This window comes from Nanorana parkeri, unplaced genomic scaffold (genome assembly GCF_000935625.1).
Source record: "Nanorana parkeri isolate BGI_ZX_2015 unplaced genomic scaffold, ASM93562v1 scaffold2011, whole genome shotgun sequence".
Taxonomy (NCBI): domain Eukaryota; kingdom Metazoa; phylum Chordata; class Amphibia; order Anura; family Dicroglossidae; genus Nanorana; species Nanorana parkeri.
The window spans coordinates 122691-148343 of NW_017308279.1; the positions used below are offsets into that span (position 1 = coordinate 122691).

General features: G+C 41.5%; 1 protein-coding gene across 1 annotated transcript in view; it reads left to right on the forward strand.

Moving 5' to 3' along the window:
- The window catches only part of LOC108800399 (adenylate cyclase type 6-like), a gene marked incomplete at its 3' end in the record, with an annotated part of 147511 nt that overhangs the window by 34759 nt on the left and 87099 nt on the right, over nucleotides 1-25653 (forward strand). The window contains exons 2-3 of the mRNA XM_018572383.1: nucleotides 15430-15591; nucleotides 17090-17948. Coding sequence (XP_018427885.1) covers nucleotides 17094-17948 — 855 coding nt within the window. The remainder of the gene's footprint in view (nucleotides 1-15429; nucleotides 15592-17089; nucleotides 17949-25653) is intronic.

Consider the following 25653-nt stretch of genomic DNA (forward strand, 5'->3'; position numbering starts at 1 on the left):
GATTGCACACTGAAATTCACAATGTTTTCCAGATCTCCTTAGTATGGAAGATGTTTTATTGGATCTGAAGGTATAGTATATTCAGTTAGGATGGCCAGAATTACACTCTATCGCTGCACTTGTGAGATGATAGACATATATAGACAATAGACCTATTCAGGGTTTTTTCCAATTGGGAACTGATGATTTCCAAGTGTAGTAATCCAAGGGACCTAGTCAAAAAAATGTAATATAATGAGGGGAATTTATCAAAACTGGAGCAGAGAGAATCTGGAGCAGTTGCCCATGTCACTTTGGCACTGTGCACATCCTTTTTGAGTAAACTTGCATGTTGTCTGCATCCTGTATCTAGTAGCTTGGTCACATATTGAGAAACTGTTTCACACATACAGTAAAGCAGCCCGCATTGGGTGTGTTTTAGAATTACTCTCATACATGACAAGCAGGGGTTCTTGAATCGAAAGATAACCAAAAAAGGGCTAGAAATTACATATTCTCCTAGCTATTATTTATGGCGCATGCTTAAATAGCATATTGCTTACATTATGTCATGTTTTTTTATATAGAAATTCCCATGGTCCTGCTCTGCAGTTGCTCACTATAGTTAAAACCTCTATACAGGACTATGAATACCGGAACAATGGCTCTCATAGTATCAAGTGTTCATGTTGATATAATTTCAGTGCTGAAGATTTCTGTTACTTAAGAACAGATTTCTATAACCATCATTTTTTTCAGGCACAATGTGCCCTTACCCAAGTATACATTGTATAATTATACTGTATATGGTTGTTTGTAAGACAATGTCCTCATCTTCTCCAGATGCTTTGCTAATGGGAGGAATTTTGTTATTCTTTGAGATTGTATTAAAGTAGTATCAAACTCTAAAACTTGTTTTCAATGATCAGTCCAGATTAAGCAGACATTGCCCAGAAATGTATTTCTTTAGATTGTTACCCAAGCACACACAGGCATTATATTTCTGAACAGCCGGCTCCAACTCTCTAAACTCCACTTCCCTGAAATTCCTGTCTGGTACTAGATCACAAGGGACAACAAAGTCTCCAGCAGCTCTCCATCTACTAGCTTGGAGAAGTGAGAAGGAATGAGTATTAAATAATAATCAAAATGATCTGCGCCAGTCCAATCTAAGTGCGAGCTACAAAGCACTACTGACCATGGTGATCAAGGTGGATAACAATAATATAATGTGCCTAGCTTAAATTAAATATGCATCTAAACATAAACAACAATGTGCCAAAGTCCCATAGGAATGAAAATTCAAAAGTGATTACAGAAATTTCGATCCGTAAAAAACTAATGGAATAGTAGTGGTAATAGCGATCTTCTCTCCAAACTTTTGCTTACCACACATCAAACAAATGCTCCAATCCACACGTGATAAAATGGTGGGCAGGTGGGTGCTCACCTGAGCTGATGACCAATATAGGCCATACAACACTGTTCCCTTCTTGGCGGGGAGGGTAACCCTTTAGGCATATTAGACCAGTTCACAGTGATATCCACCCAGAAAGAGATAAGCAATAAAAACATTGTCCAGATAAATAAAAAAAGCTTTAATCTTTAAAAACGTGCTCACATGGATTGAGTCAAAGTAAAACAGTGGAGAGAAGTACAATCAATGTTCCAGCTCAATACTGCACGAACGAGGACGCTCTACCGTCCTTCCGGCCGGATAACGAAAGTGACGTCAGTTACTCTGGCCACCCTACACGCGTTACGTCTCACATGACTTCATCAGGGTTATGTTTATGTTTTGATGCATATTTAATTTAAGCTTGGCGCATTATATTATTGTTAAGGAATGAGTATTGCCTTGCTGTTCCTAAATGTTGGTGGAGACGCACACAACTTACTAGTCCACAGAAGGGTGGCTCCATAGCACCCTGTAAGGGAAAGGAGACACCCTAGCTCAGGATATAAGGGCCAGTGCTCAGGGGACCATCTGATTCTGCAGGAAGCTAAAACTTTTAAACATCAAGAAGCGGCATCCATTTTAAGTGATTTTATTCAGTTTGAAATGGCTTAAAAACCTTTTGACAATTTACTTCAATATACTTTAATATCGATTTAAAGGAGAACTATGGGGTCAGTGTTTTTCCCCATAGTTCTCCTTTAGGGTAACGGGAGGACACAAACTAGCGTCCTCCCGTTACCCTAAGCTATACTGAGACACCGCAGCCGGAGCGGATCCCGACGTAGATGACGGGATCCGCCCAGCTGCGTGAGTGACAGCTGGCTCTGCCTATCTAGCGGCAGAGCCAGCTGTACCCGCCCCCTCCCCTGTCCGTTCCGCCAGTCAGCGCTGGCAGATCGGAGTGAGGAGAGGGGAACCCAGCCCCTCCCCCTGTCACGGCAGAGAGCCGTGACAGGATCGGAAGGTGAGCGAACCTGGTATGTGTTCGGTCACCTCCCGATCTACTGAGCCGACCTGTGACAGTCTTATTGTCACAGGTCGGCTAGAACTATGAGGTGAGTGGAAATCACTCATCTCATAGTTCTCCTTTTAAGGTAAACATTACATGTTATATCAAATCGTACATAGCAGTAATTTCTTTTCTTTCTTGAGCACACCTAGCCAAACCACTTCGATTAGCTATTTTGTACCTATGTCTTCATCTTAAGGCAGCACTGAGGAGGTGTACTAGGGAACGAATTTTACATTTTCTCATTTCTGTCCCAGGAGGTAGGTAGAATCATCTCTCAGGTGTTGGTAGGTTTGTAGAATCCTGAAAAAGTTTTACTTTTAGATATATTCTCAAGTGTAGATGGCTGCTTTACAGTAAGTATGTGTGAAACTATTTCATTTGAGCCTTCATTTTTTTTTTAACTGAAAGATCATGCCAGGAACTCTATGCGAGTGATGGGCAGGTTGCGACCATCTTGTTCTTCATGCTCATCCAGGAACATTCAGTTGTCCCGACTGAGCACCACAATTAAATTATTTATTTGAAACCATTTTTTCCTTTGTTATTAAATACCGATTTCCTTCCTTCTGCCTGCCTGCCTGCCTTGCCTTTCTGATCTGCCTGTTATATTTCTTTGTATAAAGAAAAATTTAAAAGAACTGAAAAATAAATAAAACTTGCACTCAAATACTTTCCAGAATGTGTAATTCAATTTAGAATTGCCAATGCTGTATTGAAACATTTGCTTTATTTATAGAATTAGATCTCAATTGAATGCTAGCTCCCTTGTATTTGTTGTAATTGGCACGAAACTGTCATAATGGTTACCTCTGTAAGCTTATTGAGTTTGTCACACAGTCAGCATGGTCAGAATGCTAAAAAGAACCTACAAGCATAAAACTAAAAATCAAGTCTTAATTATGACAGTGTTTGAGCTGTTTTGATACTGACAGATTTAAGTATAGGTTCAAAAGGGAAATGAGACATGAGGGCATACTAGTTCCTGGACTTGTGGAAGAAAGATGGTCTTTTGCGCGAGTAGAAAAAGAGAAGGCTTTAATGATATTAGACGACCAGCAAATGTCATCTGGTTTGGTAGTATATGGTGATGATTATTATAGGTTTTCTCTTGGCTACCACTGAAATATGGTTACCAGGGCTTGACACTACTTCGCACTGTCTCTTATTTAAAGATGTGTAATAATTAGAGGTGCACCGAAATAACATTTTCAAAACAAAACCGAAATGAAAAAGAAAATGTCAAGCCGAAACCGAAAATTAATATTTTTTTCTAACCTTTTAAAAAAAAATTAAATATTTTATTTTTTTATTCAATGTTTTTATCTTCTACTTTACTGTTGGGGGCTTCAGGAAATGTCAGGGGTCTAAACAGATCCCTGATATTTCCCTTTTTAAAATAGAAAAAAGGATTGAGAGCACAGTCTCCTCAATCTCTTTTTCTGCATCCCCTGTTATAAATGAACAGGAATCTTCTATACTGAGTGTTCCTGTTTATTCATAACTTGTGGTGATAGTATGTTTACCATGTCCACAATCATGAATGAACAGGAAGTGATGTAGATTACTCCCCATTCATTCAAAATTGGGGACAGTTGACATACTATGTCCGCAATTATTTACAAACACTCAGCGATCACTGATTGCTGAGTGTTTGTACCTGCTCTACACCCTGACTCACTGTCACAGGAGGCTGAGAGAGCGGTGTGGGGAGGAGAGCTCGATCTCCTCTGACAGCTGACTCCTTCCCCGCACCGCCGGCCCAGGCTTCCTGTGACGGCTGCCTCCGCCCCCACAACGCCACTCACCTAATCTATCACAGTCGCCTGAGTGGTACGGGAAGAGAGCTGCTGGCTGCTCACAGCGCTCTCCTCCCCCAGATCGTTCGGCCTCCTGTGACAGTTTCTCTCCTCCCCACTGGATGCTGCACTGTGTTAGAGGGAACACAGAGCAGCACCCAGCGGGGAGGAGAGAAAGCAGGGACGCACCGCAATTTCAGCCGAAAAATGGTACATTCGACATTTTGCCAAAAGTGCCTTTTTCGGCGGACGAGATTTCGGTTCATTCCTAGTAATAAATTAAATACAGTTTCTACTTCATAGGTAGATGTCTTTCATCTTCTGTAGCTCATAGAGATCTGGCCTAATTTTCCTAAGAAATAATACAAATCTTTTTCGTCTGCTATTGTCATATGTGTCCCCCAATGCTTTCCCATGTCCTTTGTCAATGGAAGTGTGTCGGTGATTAAATGCGTAATAAAGAATAACTTGCCATCTAAAATAGATTATCAGTATTAGGATTTATCTTTGAGTACATTAACTGGCTACGTCCAGCTCTGCTTTCTAACTTGGAGACTTATGTAGGGTATGATCAAATGCATAAAAATTCTATTTATGAATGATTAGGGTATGTTGCCTTCCCATGAAAAGCATGACTGAATGAGTATGCATGCTAAGATATATTTTCCAGGTTTTAAGAAGGATAAAGCTGGAAATGATGGACTCCCTTAACTGCATATCAGCTGACTTGGGAACTAAAAGTTCTAGAATACAGGGTTACCAACAACCATAGAGATTTGCCTGGTGGGGGAAGCCCAAAGGGATGAAATATTTAGCCACTATGCTCAGCAGCCTCTGACTTTTTAAAGGGCACATTTTCATGATAGACTGCAGTGTACTTTTAATTCAGTATATGTAAAGACAAATTATTTTTTTATTGAATGGAGTGATATGGGGTTAGGACTACTCTCGGGTTTATATAGTCACCTGCATCCCTATTAGCGAGATTTACACTCACAAGTTGTCTTGATCACCGATGTCACCAGAAATGAAAGTGAGGGTTGCCAGCAGAACAGCAGTAAAGGGGAAATCTTCCAATGGGCAGCACACTTTTTCCCATAACGGTCAAAGAGGGAATATCCCACACATTGGAAAACTATCCTCTTACTTTCGGTTAAGTCTACAGGACAGGAAGTGAAATTTCCCTAATTGGACACAGATTGCAAAAAAATTAAATAACCCAACCTGAGAGTGGCTTTAGATATATGTACACATGGTGGCTTATGCAAGGGGAAATCCTAACCACTACACTACTGGAGGAATTTTTACATTTTTCGCACACTTTCTGAAAGCAGAAGCCCTGAAGAATGAAAAATGCCAGTTGCAATTTGTTTGTCGCACAATTTTTTTGAAATTTTTATGTAAAATGTAAGGGTATGTTAACTAAAAAGATGCCAAACCTTAAAATTGCGCACGTCTGTGAAAAGGCAAAAAACAATGGTACCCAAAAGCCGATGCTATACGAGTTAGCAGAGGATTGTTCTTACAACAGCGTTCGCGGTGATATGTAATGTGTAGCACAGTTGTTGTTTTTGCACGTAGGTGCTCCCGACGCATGTTTGCATTAAACAAGCCTCCTATGTGATAGCACAATGAAAGTTACATGTTTTCTCTATGGAGACATCAGGGGTCTATTATTTCCCTAATGTCACCTATGGACCCCACAGGAGCTGATAAAACACAGATCATGCTTTGCGAACTTCTTCGGCCACAGCAGCTGAATCCAGAAATCATCGTTGCTGCTGGGTTCAGTAACTGGAGGGGAAATCCACCACTAACTTGTTCTGATCTCCCTCTGGAGACTCCACAGAGACCCATCGTGCTGGTTCCAATTCCATGCGAGGGGCGACTCAAGTACCTCATTAAAGATTTAAAAAAAGACTATTTGAAGCAAGCTAGTTAGGGAGTCATTGCTTGTTTACCGGTTCTGTGTTTAGATATTTCCAGGATGTGTTCTTAAAGGAGACAAACTCAAAAGGCTTCCTAGTTGGATTGTTGCTCAAACAGGGCAAGGTTTGTATTGCCATGTTATATTAACCCTCTCTACAGTTCATACTGAGGTAGGAATTTTCTGCTGTAAAACCTGCCCCAGGTCTTTAGTGATGATAATCACACCTCATATTGAAAACAAATATCTGTCAGGGCTCACAATTTCCACTCGACCCCTCCCAATTGGCGAGTGAAAATTGCGTGGGGGTGAGTGGAAATTCAGGGGAGGATCTGCTGCCGCTTCTACAGTTCTCTCTCCTTCTCGGTTACTGCCGCAACAGAGCGGCCGAGGAAAAGAATCCGTCCTCCTCCCCCTTAACCTTCACTTACCTCTCTCCTCGCTACTCCATCCTCCGGGCTATGTCCACTGCCCGGCCACCGAGTCTGTCTTCTCACCGGCCGCGGATGCAGGGAGCAGAGCGGCAGGGTTAACAGTAACCCTGCCGCTCAGTGTAGGCAGTGAGAGGGGAGAGCAGTGCTCTTCCCCCCCCTCACTTGTCACAGAAGTTCTAACACAGTGCTGTGCTAGAACTCCTGTATTGGAGGTGACAGGTTAAATAAAGAGAACCTGTCACCTCCAAATGCTATCACACAGGGGATTGTTAACTGGGAATAAAATTGTTAAAAAAATAATTAAATAAAATTTAAAAAAATAATTAAAAATGATTAAATTTAAATAAAATAGTGATTAAAAAGTAAAAAAATGTCACGGTCCACTTGCCATGATAACCAGTAGATTGGCAGGCTCCTTCCCTACAGGGACCCGGGCTCCACTGCATAGAAGGACAGGAGCCTGCAAATCAGCTCGTTACTATTCCCTGGATCATATTTGGGGGGCCTACAGGGACAATGAGGGCATGCTGGAACTTGTAGTTCAATTACATGTCCCAGCATGCTCTCATTGTACCTGTACACCCCCACATATCAAGCGCAAATGTTTGTCCTGCCCCGGGCGCCGATTACTCTGGTTACGCCACTGGGTCTTTGTACTGTGCATCACACCGCAGGTCTATGTACTGTACATCACACCGCAGGTCTCTGTACTGTGAGTCGCACCGCAGATCTCTGTACTCAGCATTGTTATTGATCTCTGTACTTTGTGTCACACCGCTGACCTGACGGAGTTAAGGCCGGGGCAGGGTAGGGGTTAGTGGGACAACTTGTGGCGAGTAACTATTAAGGCCTGGCTATTAACTTAGGACTGGAAATTTTGAGCCCCGATATGTGATGTTAAAACAGTTACAAAACTGAACAAAGTATTATGGTGTCCATAGTTCTAAGCTTAGCAAGCCAACTTACTAACCAGTTTACAAAAGCTAGAGAAATAAAACAATACTTGTATGCTTAAAGGAGAACTATGGGGTTAAGGCTTTTCCCCATAGTTCTCCTTAGGGTAACGGGAGGACGAGCTCACTATATCGCGAGCTACAGCTTGCGGTATACTGAGATGCCGGTATGTGTTTGCTCACCTCCCGTTCTACTGAGCCGACTTGTAACAGTCTCATTGTCACAGGTCAGCTAGAACTATGAGGTGAGTGAAAAGCACTCCCCTCATAGTTCTCCTTTTAATGCAACTCCATGCAGATATAAAAAAAAATTAATACAGTTAAAAATTAATTATGTAAAATGTAATCTATTTTGAAATGCAGCTAATATAAGCACCTGTGTTTGCGTTGGTATTGACCTCCTCAGCAGACTACAGCTGGCTATACATTGTGGGTCATGTCTGGAGGCTGAATGAGAAAAATCTAATAGATTCCTCCATCGAACCTAAAAAAAAGTGGGTGGACGAATCTCCTGCTGGGCTGCTATTTCCTGACAATGGCTGGTGTCTCACTGTCAGAATATCCAAACAATAACTGCAGCTAAATTAGCTACAGTCACTGTTCTGCCGACAATTTTACATCCGGTTCCTTCGATTTTCTGGAAGGCTGTCAACAGGGCAACCCACTGAGCAAATTTCGACCAGTTCTTGATGAGCTGGCCCACATTTGCTCAGTGTATGGCTAACTTAAAGTGACAAAACTCAGGAGTTAAATCATAAAAATGCATTCCGGTACCTTAACTATTAACAAAAATATATATTTGTGTATCACTCAGCTGTAGCTCCTCAAATCATTTCTGAATTAGTGCTGACACTGTCCTTGCTTACAATCTAAAGGTGGCCATACACTTTACAACCATCGCAAGACTCTAGTACGTACGATCTGCCCATCTTGGACAGGCAGATCGTACTTGCGATCATCGCAAGCCCGCTCCCCTGAGGGCAGGGCTTCCGATGACCGCAATGCTGAACGGGCAGTGTGCGCGTGCGCACACCGGCCCGTTCGGCATTCGTCTCCCGAGCATGCTAAAAAACAGCCGAAAATCGTACGATTCTCGGCTGGTTTTCTAGCATGCTCCTTAGACAAAAGACGTGCGACTGTACAGTAGAAACGGTTGCACGTCTTCATTCACACCTGCACGATTCTCGCATGATCGCGTGATTTCCTGCGATTCTCGTACGAGAATCGTGCAGTGTATGGGCACCTTTACTCCCGTGATAAGTCTACAATCTTGTGTTTAGTTTACTCATTTGTATTGAAGTTACAGTCTATCCCGGGAATGAGCTTGGAGCGGTGGCTACTTTACAACACGCACAGGGACCATGGAGAACAAAAGTAGCCACTCTCCAGAAGGAAGGACAGTGTCAGCACCAATTCAGAGATGATTTGAGGATCTACAGCTGAGTGATACACAAATAAGGCCTCGTTTTGTTAATAGTTAAGGTACTTGAATGCATTTTTGAGACTTAACTCCTGAATTTAGTGTCACTTTAAGAGAGAGGGCCTACACTGGTAGTCAATGAATGTTGAATGTGCTTCCGGTGGACATGCTAATGATGATAGAAGTGAGCGAAACGATGGCTAATCAGTGTGCTGCTGCTCCATTATTTTCCGGTTACTACATTGTGTGCTGTTTTATCCAAGCTGTGCTACAATATAGGTTTAAAAAAAAAGCTGGTATCCTTTAAGACTGTATCCTTGCAAATGATAATACCTCTGATACTAACAGAAAGTTAAAGGAGAATTATGACCTAAGGGCAAATAAAAATACCCCTTACCTTGATTGTAGTAGCATTCTTCCTTTTTTCTAAAGTCGCAGCGCATCACAGATAACATTCTCAAAACCTGTAGTAAATGGCAATCTTCAGCCCTGCTCCGAGCTCCTTTCCTCTTAGGGGGCGTTAACCGTTGATCCAGCCCGCCCACAGCTTTTTTTTTCAAATTATCCCATTGCTGTGGCCGCGCTTCCTATCATCGTGCACAGCTGTGTTTTGTCCGCGTGTGCAGGTTGGCATTCGTGAGTGGGAGGCGGAGTCTGAAGTGTAAAGGTAGCAGCAAGAGACTGTACGAAATAAATGGACTCAGCCTCCCTGCACATTCAGTGCTCTTTCCCCTCTCTCATCAGCGATCCCCAGTAATTAGGATGCCAGCGTCACACAGGGGGAGAGAGAGAGAGGATAAAGAGCCATCCCTCTCTCCATCATTTACCAGAAATGGGCAAGTCCATATATGGTGAGTGATGTCACTGGGTATCCCTGCAGACTGGCAAGCATCGGATCAGCAGGGATCTCCAGTGACATCATTCACCATATATGGATTTGCCCATCTGTGATAAATTATGAAGAGAGAGCTTCTGACCCGTGACAAGATCTTCTCAATGAACTGCACACTACACGTGAAGTAGGCGGGGCAGATGGAGAGGAGGAGGGAGGGGATCAAGGGCTACAGAGCAGCGTGTCTGGAAGGCTGCCACGGGACGGGCAGGTAAGGAGAGAGCTGCGTGCACAGAGCTGCTGCGCATGTCCATATATTCGTGGATGCGCAGCAGCTCTCAAGAATCACTGTCAGTCACAGTGACGAAGATCAGTGGGGAGGATCCCGACAGTATTGTCGGGATCTCTCCTCATTGCGGCGCTTAGCCCCGCCCACCATCTTAAAGAAGGGTTTACAGGCTTAGGGTGCATTTTGGCTAATAGGAGTAAATTACACAATTTACTTATTTAACCTAAGGAATGCAATAATAAAGAAAAGATAGAACCCCATAGTTCTCCTTTAAGCTTGCAGGCTGCAGATGTTGTGTGACACAGATTCCCTAAATCTCTCCATTATCTCTATTAAATGTTGTTAATGGGGTGTACAGCAGCCTGCAATTGTGTTCTTATACCATGTAGTATATTTAATGAAGAAAAGTTGGACAGCCCTGTAATTCAATATTTAATTACTTTAGTCTACTTCATCTTCAGGTCTTGGACTATACATGTAGCATGGTTGATGGCCCACTCCTTTTTTTTTTTCATATAAGCTTTAATGCAATAGAACGCTATAGTTAGATAGTAGGTTGTCGAAGCTCTTTAGAGGAAATTGAAAATGTTTTTCCTTTTATTCTTTTCGTTTTAAGCAAGTAGAGTAACGCATTTTTTTGTTTAGTTTTTTTCATTCTATCAAGTACTCGAACCTATAATGTACAATAAGCTGAATGCAAGCTATGCAAGGTGCTTGCATTTTTTTTCTTAACGTACATGTGAAACCGAGAACTTTATTCCTAGATAGAGTATTGCTGGGTATACACACTTCTTTTTTTTTTTTTTGTTAAACGAACGAAAACAAATATAACAAAATTGCTCCATTCACACTAAACTTTGTGGATGAACGGATCTTCCGGCTGGTGCTTTTGTAGGGATGCACAGATAGCAAGGTCTCATACTTGGTAGAAGTGCAAGTACGGATATCTTTTCAGCTCCAAGACTAGGCTGGAGAATAACTCAAACGTTAGGAGGCAGCTGTCATTTTTTAGGACCATACGGGGCTCCTGGTATTTGTGCATCCCTGTTTTAATTATGATTTGTTTTATATACATACATATTAGCGATGCACCGATACCATTTTTTCCAGACCAAGTACTGATACCTACTCAAGTACTCGCATATACCAATTACTGATACATTTCTGTTTAGTGCCATGTGACAGTTTTTCTAAAACACTACAGACTAATGATTTCGGGACAGTGGTGGAGCACCAGGGCCCTGTCACAGCTGCAACCCTGGTAGTTCTCATGAAAATGCCAAGTATCGACACTGGTATCTGTGCACCCCTAGTGCTTTGTATTCTGACAGCGGCAGGGTGTGTGTGTGTCTGCTGTTGGAGAGTTCCCCTCACTTTCTGCCTGAAGTGCCTGGCATTCAGGATAAATCTCTTTAACGATCTTCCAGCAGTAAAAACTTGAGGGGTTGTAACCCTTTCCCACTGGACATACACTTTAAGGATGGGTCCTCCTTAGTGCTATGAGAACTTCTTTCCCTGGGCGCATTTAGTTTGTAAAGTGACCTGAGGTGTTTTGAGGGAGGCATACTTATATACATTCAGGTAAATTGCAATGCCTGTATCTGGCTTACTATGTGCAAGTCTGTGTGGTTTGCTTTCTGAGGCTTCATGCACATGGCATTGTTTCGTCTTTGCTTGTGACCACTAGTCTAACGAGTATCAGATTTGGAGAGCATTAAAAAGCTTTGAGCAGCTTTCCCAAAGCCCTTAAAGTACCCTTCAGATTCAATTTGGAAGAGATTCAGCAGGTTTTTAGCAAGATTCAAGTATGTCACAACCTCCATTAACCTAAATGGAAAGCCTGGCTGCATCCTGACAGGTATAGTTTGAAGGATATTTTAAGATCTTCTCTAGAGCAGGGGTGGAAAACTCCAGCTATGCTTTAACTACAAATCCCAACATGCCTCTGCCTCTTGTATTCATGCCTGTACCTGTCAGTCTTGCAATGCCTCATGGGACTTCTAGTTCCACAACAGCTGGAGGACTGGAGTTGCCCACCCCTGCTCTAAAAGCTATGCAGCATCAGGCAGACTGCACAGTGAAGATCGTGGGACAGCATTGTTTGTAGGGAAGTTTAACATATAGTGCTGGTCAGGCATTACAGCAAACAGCCTAAAGATATTTTCACATGAACAATTGTCAAAAGTCTTAGACACCTGCCAAATACCTCCCAATTGCTGGGTATGAAAGGCTTAGTACACACTTCACACTTGTTAGGGACCTAAAATGCATAAATGCATAGTTATAGGAAGCAAATTGAAATGCCCAGTTTTTCTCAGGGTGTGTTTAAAGGTGAGAGCAGGCACCAAAGGGTATTATATGGTGTAAAAGTAAACCTATAGGGTTTACTTCAAATTTAAACATTTCCTGAGAGAAATATGGGGGTGGGGTTCAGTTGCTAACTCCCTTCTAAAAATGCTGCTTTAATTTTTAATGGTGCTCTAGGGAGAACAAATATGGCAGCGTTGATTTGTAAAGAAGCTGTAGTAGCCGTGCCCTGTAGTAGTAGTCTCACATGATGTGTCTCAAGTCTATGACTGTCTCCTGAAGTATGTCTTAAGTCACTCTAGAATGTTCACAGTCCCTGACCATCTACAATAGCATGCTTGCATTCTCTGATGAGCTACTGCAGCATGTCTGCAATCTCTAACCAACTCCTTGTAGCATGACTGCAGTCTGACAGCTTTCTGTAAGTATAACATTTACTGAAAATTATATGTGGCCCGTTGGTGACGTTAAGGCCCGGTTCACACCTGGGCGTTTTGTAGCGCGTTCCTACGCTCTGCAAAACGCTCGAACACCAAAATCCCATTATTTCCTATGGGTATGGTTCAACACCTGGGCGTATTACAGGCCGTATGAAAGCGCTACAAAACGCCCTACGCCCAAAGAAGTACAGGAGCTTCTTTGGGGCATTTTTGTCGCGCGTATCCATTGGGATACAGCCAGGTAGCCCCCGGAAACGCGCGTTTTTTAAAACGCGAATCGCGGTAGAAACGCGCGACAAACGCGTATAGTCGATACGCCTAGGTGTGAACCCAGCCTTAGGGCAGCATTTAAGACTCCCTATATTTACAAAATTGACCACCACTGATATTTTTCTTCACTTGGCCCTCTCAGACTGTGTATGGTCAAGCTAATATAGTTGTTTTTTAGAGAAAAAAGAATGGCTGACCTAATGATCTTTTAGTAAAGTGAGATATGTAAGATGGCTTTCCTTTAGCTACTTGTTCCTTTGTATAGTTCTTCTCCACACTAAGCAGATGATTATACATCTAGCTTTAGAAAAGACGATAAACTGATAATTTGGGGTTGTCCTTGATAAACGAATGCATGAAACCACCTAATTTAAGTTGTCCTATAATTAGATTATAACAAGCTAGCTCTGGGTAATTCACTTTTTCTGTGTTAAGGAAAGATCTCCATGGAATATTTTTTTTCCAGTACACTTCCATTCCATACATTTCCCATGGCTGGAATTGCCATTGTTTGTAACAACATACAATATGTGGTGCGTCCACTGATGTTTAGAGATTCATAATCAGCTGCTTCCTTGTTAGATTTTGCAAGTGCTGCTGGTTGACTCAGCTGATTTGACATACTGTAGCTTTTTCAATTGTGTCCTCATTATTCATTTTAGTGCTCTCTATTTTGGGATGTTTTTCTCCTAAGAGAAAGTTAGGTTTTTTTTTGTCTCCCCTAGAACAGTTGTTAGAATTTGAGGTCTGGTACTAAACAGAAAATGCTTTTTAGGTGAGTGCTGATGAGTTTAATTACCTTGCAGCTTCTTATTATCTCTTGGGGGCTTTGCCTTCTTGAGTCTCTGCCCTAATTTAAAGGAACTCAGGAAAGGTGTCCTTGTCTAGCAGTTGGACTACCTAAATATTTTTTTGCACTACATTATAGAGAATCCTGTGCGGACAACATGATGACCAACAATTGTATATATGTCTGTTGCAGTTTGTTGAAACTGCAAATTCTGTTGAATTTTCGAGATGTTGGACACCACTTTATTGGTAATGATGGGTTTGTGATTTTTGTGTTTAACAGCTGTAAAATTGAGAGAGCCAGGACCAGGAGTCCCAGGGAATGTTTGAGCTGGAATCGAAGGAGAGTGATATGGTCTCTTTCTAGGACATCTGCTCTAACCGTCCCCTCTGTGTTTTGTAAATGGAGCATCATTCGCTTCAAAGGGGACTGTGTGGTAGTAAGGACAGCATTGTGAAGGACACTGCAGTCCCTATTCACATGTAGGGATAACTGTAGTGCACCCTTTTATACACTTCACGCCTTTGGTTCCAGTGTGATTGAGACATGGCTTTCCACAAGGGTTAATCAAGCATAGAGCAACTCGTTGCCAGATATGATAAGTGTAGACTTCCAAACATATTTCAGGATAGGCTTGCATCAAGGAGGGGACTACATGGGAAGTGTGTTCTTGTGAACCTACTGAAAGGGCTCTTCATTGACCCAGAATTCTAAGGCTAGGCACAGACTGAAGAAGTCAGCCAGACATGCTTGCATGATTCAGCTCCCTTTGCACATCTATATCTTTTTAGTACAGTAGGTTACTAAATACAAATAGCCACATGCTATTCATGCGCCATTTATGATTATCCTTTGGAGCAGGGTGGGTAAAACATGCTCCACCTCTGGTACCAACTTATTAGATGGAAGATACTAACAATCGCACAATATTTTAACCTGTCTGATTACTATTCCATTAAATGACTCTAGGATGGCCGTGTCTGATTGTGCCTTGGATCATCACCCGATCATAGGTTCAAAGAATGTAGATACAGATGAAACTGTTTAAGCTGTAAACGGTATCATAATACAATGTTGTATTTCTTGTAAATGTTTCTGGCCACCACACAGTATTAACTTTAAATACTTTTATGTAACTCCATGTATTTCATTATTATTAGGAAAACCTAGCTTATGAAAATCAGTTTGTAGTGTATCTTCAGCGGCTTGAACATATACTACTATATTGTGTACCTCTGTCTAGGAGTATCTCGCCACTAAAAATAATGTCTTAAAGTTTAAGACATATTCAGAGTTCTCGGGTATAATTATGTCGGTGTCGATTTCTTTATAGCTGTATAGATGTTCCTATTCTGAAATGATGCAACCATTTGTCATCCCATGAAATTCAGTACAGTATAGGTAGCCTGCATCTAGAACTGATGTGAAAAGTTGACTGATTTTTATTAATATACTTACCTGTATATTTTTATATTACACAGGTTATTATCTCACATTGTTTTTTTCATTCATTTCTTTCAGGTGCCCAATTGAAATCTCTCCCGATCTCCCTCCCAATGTCATTGAATTAGCCAGCTCTGAAGTAGAGGTCATTCCCCACCTCTCCGCCCGACGTAATAAATGTCGTGTATCGCCTACCCAACCAGGAGCTTCTGGGAAGCTACCAACACACAGTCAGGAGAGGTATGTATATTTCATAGCAGTGTAAATCATTTTTATTGTTTTTTATAGGATTTGTGCTGTGGCGTCTTTGAGAATCCTGATTATTTTATTTCAAACTAATTCTGTGTACGGTATTTCCATACTTTTTTTTTATTGTCATATTTTGCATACTTATGTCTGTGAATAAATGTGCTAAAGCCACTGGATCAACATGACGGTAAAGACCACTAATAGTTCCAAAGGAGGTTGGCAATGACGGCTTCCATAGTTACCCAGTTCTGTTGCAATATTTTTATTAGAGTTTTACAGGGGTACAGTAAAATACAATACAATACAGATATTCTGACTCTAAGTTACCCAGTTCAATGGTGAAAATGTTGGTGTTGTCCTTATGAAACGCCAGCCTACATTTTATATTGGGTTGTAAAAAAAAAAAAAAATATTTTGGAATTGGATTGGTTGCTGTGCTCAACAACACATTGCGGTTGGAAGAAAATGTAACTCTAGATGGCCAGACTTCAGGTCTACAAGGGTGACTAAAAGCATATGTGACTGTGGTTGTTCCCTGCCATCTCTTAGTACACCCCTCTGAGTTGCATTAAACTCAACATGGTTGTACTTTTTCGATAAAGGTTTGAAGTTTAAATAACACCCTTTACTGGTTAACTTACATTATTAAAGATGTAAGTTTTTGGGACCTTCTTTAGGTTAATTCATTAGACAATACAGTAATACCTTGGTTTAAGAGCATAATTCGTTCTGACAGCATGCTTGTAATCCAAAGCGCTTGTATATCAAAGCGAATTTCCCCATAGGAAATAATGGAAATTCAGATGATTTGTTCCACAACCCAAAAATATTCATATAAAAATGATTACAATACTGTAGTGTAATATAATACTGTATAAAATATAAAGAAAAATAAAACAATTACCGGTACCTTCGTGGCTGGTGTGAGGGGGACAAGAGAGAGGAGGATTATTGTGCAGGACAACTTTCACTCTCACTAATGGAATCACTGCTATCTCTTGACTCAATTTCTTTTTCATTTTGTGAAACCTTAGCAAGGAATCTATCCAATGGGACATTGCATTGTCGTTAAACAGTCTCATCGCTCGCACTGCCTACAGCCTTATTCCGGTGGCGCTTTTCTACAAAATTTTGCTCTTATTGCAAGACATTTGCTTGTATATCAAGGCAAACTTTTTTCAGAAATGTTTGTTTGTCTTGCAAAACGCTCTCAAACCAAGTTACTTGTAAACCAAGGTATTACTGTATACAATTCTTATGAGGAAGAAACCTATTTAAAACGGACCTTTTATGTATGTATATATTCTTTTAAGATACTCAAAAAAAAATTCCCACTAGTTAATTCTGAGTGCAACAAAGGTGTGTCAAAGTAATGTTAATTATTTTATGATGCACTAGCCAAATTTTTTGCAACTATTCAGTCCAAACAATAAAGCTACCAGTAAACTTTTAACAGTTTGTCTCACCAGTGTTTCATTTTGTTTTACAGCAAAATGTCGTGGTTTAGTGGTATCTTGGTTCCCAAAGTGGATGAACGTAAGACAGCATGGGGGGAGCGCAATGGAAAGAAGGGCAAACGCAAGAATACATCTTTGTGTGGTCCCCGTTACATGAGCTGTCTACAAGATCCTGAGATGGAGCGCAACAGCCGCAACAACTTTAGCCTCCGTTGCACTTGGCAAGAGGACCATTACGGAAAGAAAGGGGCAGGAGGTGACCTCGGCCTCAAATCCGTTGCCCTTGGTTTTGAGGACGGGGAAGTCAAGGTCTCCAAAACTGGTTCAATGGAAGCTGTTGGCATGGAGGAGGGAGAGCACCATCTGACCCCTAAGGAGTGCTGGACTAGGTTTCTACAAGTGTTCCAGTCAAAGAAATTTCAGTCTACCAAACTGGAACGGCTGTACCAACGCTATTTCTTCCAGATGAACCAGAGCAGTCTAACTATGCTGATGGGGGCCCTGGTACTGGTCTGTCTGGTTATGCTGATTTTTCATTGCACTCATGGGGAGCCCCAGGTACTTTATGTTTCTGTACTTGCTGTTGCCATGGCCTTGTTTCTGTCACTCATGGTGGTCTGCAACCGCAATGGCTTTCACCAAGACTACATGTGGATTGTCAGTTACCTTGTTATTGCCGTCCTGTTTGCGGTACAAATTCTTGGGGTCTTTATGGTCACCCCACGTAGTGCCTCTGAAGGGATTTGGTGGAGTGTTTTTTTCATCTACATCATCTACACTTTGCTTCCTGTACGCATGCGTGCGGCAGTGCTGAGTGGAGTCATCCTGTCTTCTCTGCATCTTATCATATCTTGGAGGCTGAACATTGATGATGCCTTTCTCTGGAAACAGGTAAGAACTCCCATCCTTTAAGTTAACATTCGTAGTAACATTGTGTGTAGTGGAGAAAAGGAACACTGGAAATGTGGAATCTCAGCAACCAGTCATATATTTTTTTTCCTTTTTGTTTCATGCACTAAAAAGATAACAGATGGAACATGACTGGTTGGAATGGGGTACATCTCCATTTTTTTCCCTCTTCTTTTATTTGGACCTCCATGCTAATACATATATCCAGCTCTAGTGTAAAAAGACACGAGTCAAGTGAATATGTTTCAGTATGCTTCAGTATTCCTCTTAAAACAGAGAATAAGGTTTTGCGGAAGACAGTTACATTTTAACGTTTATAGAACCTGTTCATTTTACTGTGATGAAAGCAAAGCCCCGCCTACACAAAGTACATGAGTATCGAACTGTAAGACTTTTAGTACTCTATTAGCTTTCTCTTTTTGATGGGAACATGCTTTGAACTCACTGCTTTGGGCACCTGTGTGTACAAGCGCTTTGTCATTGCATTATCATACTGCTTGGTGTAAATCGCCACTATTTGAAAAACCATTGTATTTTAATTACTTTTTTTAAATTTCCCATACCTTTTTATTCAGGTTTTTCTCCATGTGTACATACAGACCAAGCTGACCAGCAAAAGTAACAGGGGTTGGAGAAACTCTCAGACTGCCAGGGGTACTTAAATTGCTGCAACCACAAGTGACTGCTGTACAATCACCTGGCAGCACTTCAAAGTTTGGCCCAACGTGAGCAGCTGCAGCAGTTTTTCAAGGATTTACGCCTTGGGAATAAAAGGTGGTTGCCATACACATGCTTGGCACCTCACAGTTTTTCCTAACTCATGTCCGTATCCCTTTTGTTGGACAGGTTGGTCTGCAGTGTGGGGAAAATATAAAATTAACAAGTAAAATTAGTGGCTATTGACTATTGCCACTGTGATTTATGTTAGAAAGCCCATACACCTTACCTTTTTAAAGCGTTATCTAATATCCTGAAGGCAGATTAGTCAGGCTTCCCACAGGGCGTATTGGTTGGCATTCAGTGTTTTGTCATGATTCTGTGCAACCTAACTCTTTTAGTCTGGTACACATAGGCAAGGCTGCAGTGACATCATAGGGTGGCCAGCGCTGGAACCATAGAACACCCTACACACGCACCATTTTGCAAGCTCAGGTTCGGGACCGCTGTTTGATGAGAGTGCCTGCATTTAAAGGCATATAGCTTGCAGAGCAGCCAGGCACAAAAGATGGATGCTGGAATTAAAATTTTAGCTGTCTGTGTTCCTCAGTGAGTTTGACATCAGAGTTTGGCTGGGGTGTGCCTTTAACAGGGGGTCAGAGGAGATGTCCAAAAATATTTTCAACCTGTCCATTCAGCTTTGCACTGTTCAGACTGCATATAATGCAATGTTTTCTTGTGGTTTTCCCCCATTAGAACTATGAGGTGAGTGGAAATCAGGTGAGTGGATTCTCCTTTAATGTAAGGGATCATGCTGGAAAATGACTTATAAAGACAGACAATAATTACAGTAACATGTTCTGTAATGAGTAATAGAGGTTGACTAAAGAACCTGCTCTCGCCTTAGTCTGTGAGAAATGGTATGCAGAAGTATGAACAAGTACTGTTTGACTTGATGATCAATGTTATCAGTGTTTTAATGTAGCTGATGTTGTCATCTAATTGTGTAGACAGACTTTGCTGTCGTAATGTACCGGTAGATAATGTGTTATTAGGAGATGGTGAGATTGCTGGGGCATGGACATTAAAGAGGAGCTATAGGCAAAATCAAAAATGATATGCTGCAGTCTGTCGCTAGTTTTAAAGTATATGCGCAGAGAAAGCTTTTTCACTTTTCAACAGACTGGAGAAGATTTAAAACCTCTGTTTACTGTTATCCAACGTGCCATTCATGGTGACAGAATAGTTTCACCAGACAGGAATTGAGGGAGTATCTGCAACAGGGACACAGACGGAAACTAAAACTGGCCATACTCTACTAATAAAAAGCATTTTATTTTGGTCTATGCTGCTGTGGGATATTTTTCTTTCATAAGACTGTCATTTTGAATGTATACATGGTCAGGTAACTCTAAAAACAATCCTTAATTAAGACAAAGCCGTGGCGCCTAGTCGACATCACTCCTTGCGGTGAGATCTTGGGGTATGTTGAGTAGCTCAAATCTTGTGAGAAGACACTTCTGCACTTTGCTTACACAACATCTCACAAACTTTGGGCTACTGTGTTACCTGGGATCTCATCAGAAGGAGTTTGACGTCACCTTCTGCAGTACAAAGGCTGAAGAAAAATATATCTATTAGGTGTTTTTTTTTGTAATTGTAATTTTGCTAAGTATGATGGAGGAGGAGTACTTGTATAATAAGAAGACATTGCATTTTATTGATGCAAATAAATAATAGCCCAACCTCAGCTAACACTTATTAAGCAGTTACAACATTATTTTTTTCCCATTGGCATATGAATAAAAGCTGACCGTTCTACGCACCCCAGTTAGGAGGCTAAACACAATGCTATGATTGAATGCCAACCTAATGCATCTTGCAGCACAGCACATGGTACCGCCATACTGTGTGTTGTGATGCGATGAAAAGAAGTAGTGCAAGCAAGCAAAACACACCTAGCGCATGGTACCACACGGTAGGTTTGATAGACAGCTTGGCCTGTTAGTGAAGTGTAGAAAAACAGGTTTACTGGCTGGATCACGAGATTAAAAAAAACTAAATTACAGGGCAGACTCAGAAAAACTAAAACTGCCAGAGACAAATTGCACTTGCCAGTAGTTCCAAATGAAAGATTGCCATACACATTGCTTGTCTGATATTTGCACTTTTTACTCCTTGATGATTATACACGGACCAGTGTTATTTACATCTAATATATTATGTACCACTAGGACTACCTAGTGCGTGTCTGTTTATCTAAGATTAACCCCGGGGCTCTGGACAAATATTGAGGATATCCTCCGAAGATGTACGATTAGTTCTAGGAGACCTTTTTCATTTTTAAACATAACTAACTTTATTTGGCTGTTTTATGAAACTGATATTTTGAATTTAAATATGTCCAGGTAAATATAAAAAACATGCGTGAATAAGACAAGCTAGGTCATAAAAACTGAATGCCACCAGGGATCAGAAAAACAATGCGCAGCTCTCTGCCCTGCCAGAGTTCATTGCTGTCAGCAAATTGTGTTTCAAATCATTTTATAATGTATAAGTGGCCATGTGCACAAGTGCCAGGGCACACTTGTTTTTACTTTCATATGTGACACATTTTTATTTTTTTAATCTATTTTGTAGCCAAACCCATTAATATATCTGAAGCCCGTAACGAGTGCCATTCATGTATTTGGATTGTATTCCTTTTCAAGTTTAATTTAAATAAGTGCTAAAAAGAAAATTCTTACGAAGATGCCATCATTGCAAACATATCTGAAATGCATGTTATTTTTCCAAAATGCACGTGTTCAGGATTTCAGAGTTTCAGATGCCTTTGCCTGTGGCGGCTTGTAGCCTGTGTGTGCATATGCTCTTATAAATCCCCAAAGGACCAGTTAACCTAATATTTTTATTTTTAATTTTTAGCTTCAAGGTTGCCACTCAATGGATACAAGTTGTCCTTCCTACACTGTGTAACTGAAGAATAAATGCGTGCAACATATGTAACTCTTAAAGATGTTCTTCACCCTTATCTTAAAAATGACAGTGAAGACACCTTTTAGAAATATTTAGTAATGACAATCTACAAACTCGTACTTCTAGATAATTGCCGGCTTTGTATTCTATGCATACTTTATTTTTTCTTTTCCTCCCCATTCTTCTCACTATGGCTATGTTCTTTTAGCACCCGTTCACACTAAGGCGACAGCTTTTCCGTGCAGATTCCACACTTTTTCTTTTAGCGTGGTTTACGCGCGTTTTCACACGTATATAAAGTCGCACGTTTTTATGAGCAGATTTGTCACATTCATGTAAATGGGCAAAATGTGTGCAAAAACGCTCAACCACAATTGCAACGCGTGTTTTCAAGCAATTCCTATTGAGTTTATGGGGACAGGTTGCGCTGATCTGGCCAAAAAAAAAGCTCATGTACTTTTTCCAGGTATGGGCGTTTTTTTACGTGCAACACTGCGCTCAAGTGTGAACGGGGGCTATAGAAGTGAATGGGATTTCTTGTTTTGAGCTTTTCAGTGCAGAAAAATAAACGCGACAAAAGCCTTGGTGTGAACAGGGCCTAAGGGCAGATTAATTATTCGCCTTTTACTTCCTGGAAATGCCTTTTCCTAGAGAACTCGTGAGATTTGGCTGTTTACAAATTAGATTTCCCAGGAAGGTATTGGTGATGTTGTCTTCAAAGGATACATCTGTTAGGCCAGGACTACATCACCAGTGCCTCACTCAACTAGGAAGTGGAAAACCAAAAATTGTAAGTAAAAGCAAAACATTTTGTTTAATGAATGAATCAGCATGAGGGGCTGCATGCTAATGTGATTTTTAGTAAAAGGTGGTAAGGGTTCACTTTAATTGCTACTGAAAATAGTGACTTGCAGTAAAACATAAACTATATGTGAAAAACAGGCCAAAGAAATATGATTGCAGAAATCCAAGTGCTGTAGTGTATTGGGACTATAAAACTTGTCATCAGAGCTTACTAGAGGCTCATCCACAGCAGGTGCTTGTTCTATGCAGGCTACTGGCTCATCCACAATATGTGCCTTTTCCATGTATTTTGTTGTGTTTTCCTGCACAGTCAGAATGCATATACTGCAGAAAATCCATTGTTTTCGTTCCAATGCACTGGATTGCGGTATTGTGTAAAAAGCTATGTCACCTACATTATAGTGCGCTGACCTGCATTTTCCTAATCAAGTCCATGTGATGGGTCACATGAAAAACTGTCGAAATGCATTTAAACGATGTAAATTACCTCAATCTAAAATGCAAAACTGTTCTCTGATCTTGTGTTAGTGGTGGCTTAAAGCACACCTTTTCTTGGAAAAACACTGAGGCTACCATTGCTGATGTTCATTCTGCAAACACTGGTTACCTGGCTTTGCTGACCCTCTTGCTTTAAAGTGGAAGTAAAGCTACTTAAAAAAAAATATGAGCCCCCAGGATCTTTTAGCCATAATGTGCTAGTATGCACAGCATATTATGGCAGACTTTCCTACTAAAACAATCCCCTCTAGTAATGCACTTCTCCTCACCGGCGCTTCCTTTTTCTCCCTGGTCTTCTTCCAGGTTGGTGTGTTCAGATGCTTGAATGGCCAGACCCACCATGACTTAAGTCCCACTGGAGTTACTTCACCTCGACATGCTGGGTTTGTGCACTGAGCTGCACATGCGCGGGTCAGCATACAAAAAAAAATGATGGATGGTAGAAAGCAGCAGAAACTTAGTCTCTTGCTGATCGGCAATTTGTAAAAATATTTTTTTAAATTTATTTTAATACTTTGAATCAATAACCCAGGACATCTACAATGTACATTGACTTTCCAGATCTGCATACTTGGTTCTGAGTGTGTGCAAGTGTTGAAGCCAGAGGGTCAGTATAATATCCAGACACCCAGTATTTTGAGAAGGAGGTCGGCAGTGGCAGCCCTCCTGTTTCTCTCATGAAAGGTTTACTTTAATGATGTTCTATAGAAAGACCGCAGCACTTAATCCTGACCACGTTACAGCTCATTATCCATTATCCAGTGCGCTTGGAGCAAGCTCATGGCAGTTATGATATTGTGCGAGTCTCAAGCTGCGGAGCTCTGTATTGTATGTCTTTGATGTTTCCGCTTGTTTTTTTTTACTAAGAAAAGTTTGCATTTGACAAATAACTTTTTTCCTTTTTTCACTGTAACATCATGTGTAACATTTTGTTCAACACTGCCAGGTGACAAAAGCTGTTGACAGTGTGGTTTTATTGCAGGCAGCCATGGGGCTGATAGGAAATGAGGATTAAGTATATGGCGCAGAGGTTTTTTTTTTTCCTTTGTGGAGAAGAGGCATACATAGAGTAGCAGCATTTTTAATCATATTTGTAACTACTAAGGCAGGCTAAATGTAATGATTTACCTTACAAAGTAATAAAAATGCACACTTTGGAAAAAAAAGAAAATCCCCCTCAAACTATGCATTTCACTAATGCACGAGGAAGGCTGTGTTCAGGTAAACCATTTATTTTGAAAAGACTGACAGCACACCTCGGCACAAATATGAATCTCCTCCATGGTTGAGAACTATCCGTCATGGTGCTCTAAATACACGCGTTGACTAAATGCCTTGTGGTACACTGGCTAGGCCAGAGCTGGACCCAGCTTCTGAATCCTACATTCATTTTTCCACCCCTGGCCTAGGTGCATTTGGGTGCCATTCAAGGAGAATGGCAATGCACCACACTTATATTTGTGCATTTTGGTAACCCAACAAATAATGCTTGTTTGGATTACCACATTGCTTATGTGTGTATGGCCTGGAAAAAGATTAAAAGCGCAAGAACTGCTTGATATTCAGTCAAATTTCTTTATGTCTGGATATAATGGAAAGAGGTATGAATTGGGCCATGTTTTGTTGGTTGATGGGATAAATATTTATCTAGTCTGTTTATGTCTAGCTTTATCTTTTCTCCTAGCATTTGCCTGGTATGTGTACTCGGATGTATTGTAGAATTAGGTTGTTGGTTTACTTTTAGCTTCTTTAAATATTAGTAGGGCTCCCTGTGGACTATGTGATGTGGACTATGTACACCAGGAGCGCACACAATTTTTCGTCTGGAGATCTACTTTTCAAATGACGAGCTCAATGAGATCTACCAACGAAAAAACACCTGCGTTCACGGGCGGGAGGGGTCGTGGCGGTGTATTGATTAGTGCCTGCGTTCCGGTCCAGTGCGATCTGCAAAACTGCTGCAAGCACTATTTTTGCAGATCACACTGGACCGGAATGTAGGCACTAATGTGCCTAATGTGCGGGCGATCAAACTGTGGGCGGGTGACCTGGCTGCGGTGCAACCCCACGCCCCCTCCCGCCCCTGAACGCATTCCAGTGCGTTCTAGAGGCGCGGGCGACCTATCCTCCTGCAGTGCTCGTGTGGCGGACGTTGCACATGGGGAGAGGTGTCCCGCCCCTTTCCTTGTCCGGCGTCTGACACATTCAGCCGGCAGCCGCACAAGCACCACGGGAGCATAGCAGTAGCCAGCTCCTTTTGCACACGTGCCAAGAAAAAAAAAAGAACACACACTGCTTCTCCTCTGGATCTCCCCTGCTCTCCCGGGCAGAGGCAGCGGGAGATCCGAGAAGAGGAGAAAAAAGCACTTCAGCCGCACGGATGACGGAGCCGCTGTAACAGCAGCATGTGCAGTGAGGAGAGAGAGAGCCGCCGGCTGTCAGATCCAAGCCGACCGGCTCTCTCTCTCATCACCGCTCGGCGTGCTACTGTGATAGCGGCTCCGTCTCCCGCCACCCGCCGCCGACTGCAGCTTCACTATTCCTCGGATCCCCGCTGCATACAGATGGGGGAGAGCAGCGGGGATCCAGAGAAGACAGGACATTGCGATCTACCAGTGATCGCTACGGGCACCCCTGATGTACACTATTACATGGTTGTAAAATTAAACCAATAGATCTCCCAACCAATTTCAGTATGCAAAATCTCTAGGAACACTGGTCTAAAGTGTTTAAAAAAAATTATGTGTAGTTT